A 9,796-nucleotide genomic window follows, 5' to 3' on the forward strand; every position below is an offset into this window, starting at 1 on the left:
TTAAACCTGGAATGTTAATTTTTAGAATATATTTCTTCACGTCTAAAGCACAAATTGAGACCAGAGAAAATTGCTGCAGACATGTACAGTAGATAAAATGAAATGGGTAGTACAATGAAAACTTTAAAATAGTATAATTCAAAATAAGTTATGCTGATGATTTTAGGCAAAGAACAGGAATACCCAAAAGTGATAAACAAATAAGAATTAACAGAATAACAGAGTTGGAAGGGACTTTGGGGGTCTTCTAGTCCAACCCCCTGCTTAAGCAGGAAACCCAATACCATTTCAGACAAATGGTTGTCCAATCTCTTATTAAAAACCTCCAGTGTTGAAGCACCACAACTTCTGGACGCAAGCCATTCCACCGATTAATTATTCTGTCAGGAAATTTCTCCAGATTTACTAATTTCACAGTACTGACCTGGAGATCCATACTCATGCCTTGGCAGGCGGCAAATCTTCGGCATCACCTCTATCAAGGTCTTCACATACTGAAGGATGGTTCCTTGCAACTATCAGAAGCAATTGGAGATGAATGTCAGCTCTGGGAAGTAGACTCAACATTCAAAGCAGCTTCAGTTTTATAAAGTGGCCTGCAGCTGCAAATCTTAACTCTCTTCAGCCAATTTATGTAGTTGCCAGTAATCTTGATCCAGTTCAGAGAAGAAGGAAGCCTCAAATATAATGGCTTATTAAACAAAAGTAAACAGATATAGCAATGCCAGATACTTCTTCTGAGTTCAAAAGTTTGTAGGAAGAAGCTGAGGCTTCAGAAGTTCCAAAACCCAAAGGGAAACATTTGCCAAATAAAAACAGATAATCGAAATTGGCAACTGGATGAGCAGTTTTCTGGTCTCTGGAAGCTCCTTATTGTGTTTTTGAACTGGGATCCAAACAAGTACTATATTCTTGTTGTGAACTGTTTCAGAGTATTTATATTCAGACCCATAACAGAGATCACTTTTAAGTGGGCTACAATATATTAAATATATCCAAATAGCTGTTTAAAAATATTTTTCTTTGAAAACGAATCCCTATCCCTATCACAAATGTTTGCAACCCAAAATCTATTTTTTAAAAAAATGAATGCCTGCTAGGAGAGGAGTGGGTGGGACTGATGCATTCTGTTTAGGGAAATAAAAATAGTAAGAGTAAGAAAAATAGAATAAGAAAAATAAGAAAACAATTTTAAAAGTTGACACTAACGCTAACCCTACTTAAAAAACCCAAGCAGACTTATTATATCGTTATATTTCAGTGCAAAAAGAATTTTTTCTTTTTTCCTTTTGCTACAAAGAAATCACTATATCTTAATGATGGGGAAATTATGTGTGCTGATCTGATAAATTTGATATACGGGTTTCTGAACACAGGTTTACCATATCGTGGGATCTCTCAGAATAATTACAGAATTATAGCAGAAGTTTGCAACCTTGGGCCTTAACATCTTGAGGCTATATTCAATGACACATGAATCAACTTCTATTCACACAACATGAGTTTTCATTTTCTCTTTCCCAGATCCACTTGCGGTTCCCCTCAAATCTTTGCCAGAACACCAGTCAAGTTTCTGGAGCAGATTTTGGGGAACCACAAGGAACTTTAGGAGGAAGAAGAGAAGGAGAAGGAAGATGAAACCAGTGGGTTTATTTATCCCCATTACCAGGCTTTTGACAATCTTCAACAATTCTTCCATCACAACAGCAATCCCTTGGTATCCAAGAAGTCGGCAGATTGTCTTGAAGTGGGGGGGTCCCACAAAGTTTCGGTAAGAGCTATAAATGTGGCTGTATGCAATGTTGAGCGGCTGAGAATAAGAGAAGCAAAACATTTATTTAATAAGACAACTAACATATTGTAATTAGAGTTAAGGACTATACGTTGATAATCACCAGGCAATGACTGATATTTTATTCTTTTCCCCCACCTCTTCACATCCAAACAATTTGGCTCAGATTCTTTTTCTCTTTTAGGAACGGCATTTCAAACAGCTACTAAACAATAATGCATTAATTCATAAGCTTTATTTAAAGATAATCTAAAGACATGAAAAGGGAATTTAGCAATACAGGATCGAAGCTGTAATATTAGCCCTGCAGTCTGAGCTTGGTTGATACTGCTATACTATTTTCTGATGCCAAAAGAAAAGTTTAGTCCATTTTAGAAAGTTGCTTCTGTCTCTAACAGTGGGAGCTGCTCCTAAAAACAGCATGAAAGTTTTGATGCACAATGTCTTGTAATGTCTGTTTACAAATGCAATGGAGTCCAAAACTTTTATTGCTAAGCCATGTGAGTTTAAGTGAGTTTTGCTCCACTTATGACCTTTTCTTGCCAAAGTTGTTAAGTGAATTACTGCAGTTAGTAACAGTGTTGTTATGTGAATCTGGCTTTCCTATTAACTTTGCTTGTCAGAGGTCACAAAAGATGATTGCAGGGCCTCCGTCATTATTCATGCATGCCAGTTGCCAAGCATCCAAATTTTGGTCATGTGACCATGAGAATGCTGGAATAATCGTAGGTATGAAAACTGGTCATAAGTCATTTTTTTCAGTGATGCTGTAACTTTGAAAGGTCACTAAATGGATGGTTGTAAGTTGAGGACTACCTGTATATAACATCTTGGGCTTACGTACTGGGTAACCACTGATATCAGTGAAATATACCGGGGGGGGGGGGCGGGGAACATCTGTCCTCTTAAAACTCCAGAAATGCTCTGATACATAAATAGTGAGTTACAGATATGCACTAGCTTCCTTGTTCACAGTTATTATCTGATACCCAATGCTGCACTGTTTCAGATGGTGTAATGTGGAAAATTTAAACTCCTTTATTTTGAAGTGGTCAAAAATTAGGATTGCCTACTATTGATTATTCCTGCCAAGTATTCCATAAAATTAGGAGCACAGGAATTTTCAAATTCCCCTATCAGCTGTATGGAGATATAGAAATAGCAAATTTTTGACTCACCTTTGAGCCATAAAGATAATACGGCTGAACATTGGCAGGTTTATCTCTCTGGGGTTCTTGAGTGAATGGAATTGCTGTCCGCACAAATCTAATATTTGTAAAAAGAGACAAAAAAAGTGTGCGTGAAACTGGAGGAGGAGGAGGGCTGTATTAGTCATCCCAAGCCACTATTAACACAAAATATCTATGTTTCAATTAAACATTGCTTCCTAATTTAACACTACTTATTTTAGATGTATCTTCCAGTAAGACATCTAACACTTTTACATCCATACTAGTCAGTTACATGAAATTCATTATATAATGCAACCTGGTTTAGACTATGGAATAGAAAGGAGCCATTTAGGCTACAGAATCCAAACACCTACTCAGTGCAATAATTAAAAATTAAATTATCCTAGACTAATTATTGTGCAGCTTCTACTTGAAGACATCTGGTGAAAACCACTGTCCCTCTGGGCAATTAGTTGCACTGTACAACTAAGTCTTCTTGTTAAGAAATGTATTCTAGCTTTTGGGAAGAGCAGTAAACATAGAGATGCAAAACTATTGCAGTTATTTATCCCTAGCAGCTTAATGTCTATGAGATTCTCAGTCATCCAGGTCATAGTTATCCCATGATGGGGAATGGAAGGATTTATACTCCTTGCAGACAGCTGGTCATTTGCATTCTTTTAAAGAGTAGTTGAAGCCATTTGGAGGTTTACCTGTGTCTCAAGGTCAACTGCTGAAAGGACTGTGTTGAAGTCATCATCTATCTCCAGTCTACAACACAGTCCTTTCAACAGTTCCAAGAAAGCTTCACACCCATTTGCACTACTTAAATGACCTGAGGACACAGATAAACCTCCAAGTGACTTCAATGATTCTCTAAAAGAATGCAAATGACCAGCTGTCTTCAAGAAGTATAAATCCTTCCATTCCCTACCATCCAGTCAGAGCTGACAAAGCTTCTTAGATGAGAAGCAAAACATCTCCCCCCCCCCCAAAAAAGGAAGTCCAGTTGGCTCATGAAAAGCACCTTTGGGACTCTAGCAGCTTAGTGATTTATCTCTAGTCTTTAGTGAGGGGACCAAAACATATTATTTTGACATTTCATTTGTACCTGTTAGTAGACCCATTGTAGCAGTAATTAGGTAGAAAATCAAAGTTTAGCTCCCAGAAGACATGCAGCGTGATGCGCCCATAAGGAGCGGACACATTATGATTGGCCTCGCGGAACATGGCATCAAAACTGTCCAGAGTCATGTGGTTGCACAAGAGTCTGTGTGTCAAACGATTGATCTCCAAAAGCCATTCAAGTTCCTGCATTGAAAAAAAAATCTGCTTTATCAGGATAAAAACTGAAATCCCTTATATACAATGTTTATTTACCCCATATTATTAGATTAAATCAAATATTAACAAATATATACAGGTAGTCTCTGACTTACAGCCAACATTTCTGTTGCTAAGTGAGACAGTTGTTAAATGAATTTTGCCCTATTTTACGACCTTTCTTGCCAGAGCTGTGAATCATTGCAATGGTTAAATGAATAACACAGTTGTTAAGTGATTTCGCTGAATTTGTTTGTCAGAAAGTTGCAAAAGGTGATCGCTTGACCCCAGGACACTGCAACCATCATAAATATCAGTTGTCAAGTGTCTGAATTCTGATCACATGACCATGGAGATGCTGTAACGGTCTTAAATGTGAAAAATAGTCATAGGTCACTTTTTTAGTGCTATTGTAACTTCAAACAGTCACTAAATGAATTGTTGTAAGTCAAGGACTCTTGTATAAAGTGCATTTGTGAATCAGAATCAAGTCCAATTTTTGCTTCTTTCCAACCCAAGTTGTTTATAACATCCTGCCAATTTCAGAGGGAACTTGAATCTTACACATATTTAAGAAGTATGGAAAATCTTAATAATTAGAAAGAAACAGGCTGTTTGTTTGATCTCTGAGCTTGGCAAATCATGGTCTGGTTTCAGGCTGTTTGATTGGCTGATTGTTGTTGCTGGGCCATAGTCCTTGGTGTTTAAGTACTGTCTGTGCGATGCAAATGGTTTGTTCATTTGGCTGCTTCTGAATCATGGTCTGGTTTCGGCTTGTTTAATTGGCTGGCTGTTGTTGTCGAGACGTGGTCTGGTTTCTTGGGGGGGCTATGATTTTTGCTGTGTGGTGAGGTGTCTGCTTGTTCGTTTTAAATGCTGCCTTCGGGATTGTGGTTGAAGTAGTTCTTTCATTCTCAGTGGTTGGTAGATTGGGTTGATGTCAATGTGTCTGTTTATTGACTTATTGGTGGAGAACCAGGCTTCGAGGAATTCTCTTTCTCTCCCTGGGTTACAACTGTTAACCCAGTTAGATCAAACTTGTGTTCTTCTGAGTCTTCGTGGTTGGACATGAGGGATAGTGGGTTGTGTCTTTTGATAGCCAGGGAGTGTTCTTGCAATCTGGTAGATAGTTTTCTTCTTGTCTGGCCCTCATAGTTCTTTTCACAGTTGCTGCACTGGGTTTGGTATATGACAGTATATGAGGAGTCATATACCAAAAGCCCAAAACCAGACCATGACTCAGAACCATCCGGACAAATAACACCAACACCAATTTACATCATACAAAAAGGTATTTAAAGGTCAGCGCTCTGACAGAGAAGCACAATTCAAAGCACATTGAAGATGTCCCCCCGAATGGAGACAAAATGTTTGCAACCAAATCGCCAAGCTTGGAGATCAAACCAACAGCCCAACTACCAACCCGAGCTACTAATATTCAAATACATCTCCACATTAGAAAGAAATACTGATAATTCTTCCTTGTCTATAAATAAAATCATTAAATGCAGACAATTGCCAAAAGTTATATACTGGTTTGACATCACCTCAACATACTTGTGAGCAAATTAGGACTCACTGTAAAAACATACATACTGCAGATGTATTTTTTATTTTATTATTACACTGATAATAACACACTTTAATAGATATAAATTGAATGTATTGATGGATACAATTGTACTAGACATGCAATACTGTGTAATCCTGTATTTCTTTTGATCCCCCCCTTGTTTTGGAGCAATACTTACCACTATGGATGTCAGATCTTCACTTTCAAAGCGGCTGATAGCCTGATCTAATGATTTGTACATCGCAGCTGAGATACGCTGGGTGATAAGTCTGTTCAAGTCAATTGACCTCCCTAGCAGCTGCAAAAGACACAAGCATAAAACCAAGAAATTGGTGATTAAAAATAGAGCCAAAATCAAGTACAGAGCCAGAACAATAGAGTGCTTAAGGTTTCAGACTGGCACGAGGTATCAAACCCCAGGATGCTGAACAAGACCAATGGGACACAAACTATCAGCTTCCAATACGGCATCTTTAATGTTCACCTGGGGCAACAAAAATCTTGAAATATCGGAGGAATTCCCCCCTTTCATTTATAGTGAGTTAATTATGGCAATGTCTCTTTGAATACTTTGGAAGATTTTCCCCCAGATTTCTTCTCACCTGGGCTACATTACTTTTTATAACATAAACTGGCAACGGAGTTAGCCATTATCTATCTCCTTCCTTACATTGAGAGTACTTTTTATATTTTCCCAAAATATCTCTTATGTAGAACGCCTTCTGCCATACAGAGATTCACAGGTGAAGCAATTACACATGTACCTTTTGCTGTGACACTGGAAAACATAAATACTTGCAAACAAGTATTCTAAGCCATGGAAGAGTATGCCATGCATACTAATTCCCCCAGACTTTCCCATGGGAAATTAATGTGTGAATTTGCCCTAAAGAGCAGTCCATAAAAAACACCAAAGAATTTGCTAAAAGTAAATTGTACCTGGACATGTCTTTGTTTGAGCAATGTTTCATAGCGATTGGATGGTGGGTAAGGGATAATCACCCCATAATTTTTACATTCAGCCCGGAAGCGCTTATCCAGTAAAACACTGCAAATGGAAAATACTCATAAGAATCTTTACTTGATTGCCTCTTCACTACCGCAATTCACTTATTCTCAAGATGTCAGTGAAAAGAACAGCTATATAATAAGATCTAGTGCTTGCATTAACGGATAATGAAGAAACAAATAAGACAGAAGAAGGCTGAAGGTAGAAACTGACATGGAAGCAATTCTTGCTTTCTCTCCACAAATTTTAAATGCTTTTCTGAGTAGGGTTACAAGAACCTATGTCTTATTATTTCCTATATATTGTTCATTCAGTGTTAGTATGAAAAGATGGTTAGTCAGGAATATTATTACTATAATCATCATCATAATATAAATCTGAAAACTTGATTTTTTTGGTCGTGGAAAGAATGTTTCCAATATCTAAGATTTCTTGTTAAGCTACATTGGAAAGGTATTGGCTCATTAGCAGAAATCAAAACCAATAATTTATCAGGACAATGTGAATTGCCAAATTAATTATGTGAATCATACGTGGAAAGATGAAATAGTCTAGAAGCAGCTACCATTTTGATAGTAAAGGAGACTGGTTTCCTGGATGTAAAACAGATTTTAGTGATATTAGTCAACCAGTTGATTTTTAATTGCTGAAGAAGCATTGATCATTCAGTAAGAAGCAATACTATGCAAAGGTTTGCCATGAATTAATGCTATCATGTTTGAGTATGAACAATCAGTTTCCAGATATGTCTACTTCTTGTAATGTCATCACACATCCTTCAGCTCAGGAACTAATTTATGCATACAGAAGAACATGAATAGCTGATGCAATGCTCCCCAAACCAACAGAGGCTTCATACCTGCCAGCCATTGCTTTATAGTAAGCAAAGATTTGATCTGCCAGTTTATACACAAATTGATCAAAACACAAGTTCACCTGATAGAAAAAGAATCAGAAATGGGATTTAGAATAACAGGCATAAAAGTTGAAGTGAGGCAATAAGTAAAACAAATCAAATGTTTGATATTAATAATTAACGAAAATAATGCGGCGAGAACTCACTTCTGCTTCAATTTCATCATAGAGAAACTGCTTTTTAAACTTGGTCAAAGCGTAATACGCGCTGTCGTTGTAGAGGTCCAGTGGGTAGAGCACATACCTGCAATGAATGAAATAGGCTCATTATCTGTCAGCAGAGACATCTTTGGGCAAACATTTGTCTCAACTATTGTAGAAATTCTAAAATGCAATTTAATTTAAAAACCAGTGGTTTGGGGTTAGCATGCATAAAATTTGATACAATATTAAAGCAAGTTTTCTTAATTATATGCATCAAGAATCAATATTTGCTTACAATCCCTCTGGCTGTATAAAAAAATTTCTTCATGCATAAAATGGTATTTTGTAAGCCTGCCACAATGGAATCCAGCCAATCGCAACTGCCTATGAATTCATTCATTTGCAACATTTCTATTAGCATCTATCAGCCAAGTGCCCATCTACTAGACTGCTCATAAATTATTTCCTATCATCAATTTTTCCTTACATCCTTAAAAATCGCTTTATACAAGTCACTTCATAATTCCTTTATGCTATGTGAAACAGCTTGTCATTTAAGAACACTTCAGCCCGTTCACTCCTCTTGGTGAGGGTACCACTAGACCACATGCAATAAATAAAAGTAAATTATCCTTCAAAAGAGATTGGCAGATGCAACAGAATCTGATCAGGGAGACTGATTACTGTTCCCTGTCACGAGCAGAAAGCTGAATTTGAATTAAATCAAATTCCTTCAAGTATTATCACAAAGACACCCACAGATACATTGCATATATCATCCTGGAGTTCTTACTCCATCATGGAGGGTTCTTTGGTATCCAGGATGTGATCAGTTAGAATCCATGGCATTGACATCTCAATAGGGAACTGAATTCGGCGACCCATGGTCAACTCCAGAAAAAATTCTCGGAACCAAAGTTGGGATAAATCACAGCACTGTTGGAGGGCTTCTGAAAACATAAAACATTTTCCCAATGTAAAAGTGTTAAGTGAAAGCATATAATATTCCCCAAAATAAACTGCAAGACAGGTTTAACGGATTAAGCATAAAAAAATACATTGCAGAGTGTGTGAATACAACAACTCCATGTTACAAATATTACATGGAGATAATGTAACAGCATATTTGAACCGATAAAATTGACTATATGAATATATAAAATTAGACTGTTTTCTTACAAGAATAAAATCATGATTTATTTAAAAAAACTAAACAATTTGACTAACAATTTATTTCAAGCTCACACCCAGTTCTAATAATTCTTTAATATAATCACAATGAACTGAAAATTCATTGCTCCAGAGCTGGCTATTCTTGACAAACTAACTCTTGACAAGCTAATTCTGTCTAGGTTATTTATTTCAGGCTTGATGTTGCTACTTACCACTTATATTGAGAAGATGTGTAAAGAAGAAGGACTGTTTATGGAATTCTTCAATGGCCAGAACTATTGGTCCATCCAGGCTGCTCCTAAGAGTCTTTTTTGAACCACTCTTGTCTGCAATGAGGGATTCTAGCATGGTCCTCACCATATAAAGCTGAAATGATATGCTGATGGTTGTTATTACAGTAATCCCTTTGTAAGTAATAATACTCATCATGTACAAATAATAGTGCAGGTAATCTTCAACTTAATACCAGTTGTTTAACAACGATTTGGAGTTACAATGCTGGGGGAGATCATTCGTGGCTTCGGGGTGGATTTCCATCAGTACGCTGATGACACTCAGCTGTACATCTCCACCCCAGGCCACCCCAACGATGCCCTTGACGTGATGGCCCGTTGCCTGGAGGCCGTACGGGTCTGGATGGGGAGGAACAGACTCAGGCTCAACCCTTCCAAGACCGAGTGGCTGTGGTTGCCGGC

General features: G+C 37.4%; 1 protein-coding gene across 4 annotated transcripts in view; it reads right to left on the bottom strand.

Moving 5' to 3' along the window:
- Positions 1-9,796, bottom strand: part of CYFIP2 (cytoplasmic FMR1 interacting protein 2) — a 52,612-nt gene that overhangs the window by 14,296 nt on the left and 28,520 nt on the right. For all 4 annotated transcript variants that reach the window (XM_029287334.1, XM_029287333.1, XM_015832127.1 and 1 more), the window contains 6 exons: positions 6,800-6,908; positions 6,039-6,158; positions 4,076-4,275; positions 2,971-3,058; positions 1,667-1,810; positions 425-515 (listed from right to left, as the gene is read on the bottom strand). In XM_029287334.1, the coding sequence (XP_029143167.1) occupies positions 425-515; positions 1,667-1,810; positions 2,971-3,058; positions 4,076-4,275; positions 6,039-6,158; positions 6,800-6,908 (752 nt within the window). The remainder of the gene's footprint in view (positions 1-424; positions 516-1,666; positions 1,811-2,970; positions 3,059-4,075; positions 4,276-6,038; positions 6,159-6,799; positions 6,909-9,796) is intronic.

This window comes from Protobothrops mucrosquamatus, unplaced genomic scaffold (assembly GCF_001527695.2).
Source record: "Protobothrops mucrosquamatus isolate PMUCROS unplaced genomic scaffold, P.Mucros_1.0 scaffold_306, whole genome shotgun sequence".
Lineage (NCBI taxonomy): Eukaryota > Metazoa > Chordata > Lepidosauria > Squamata > Viperidae > Protobothrops > Protobothrops mucrosquamatus.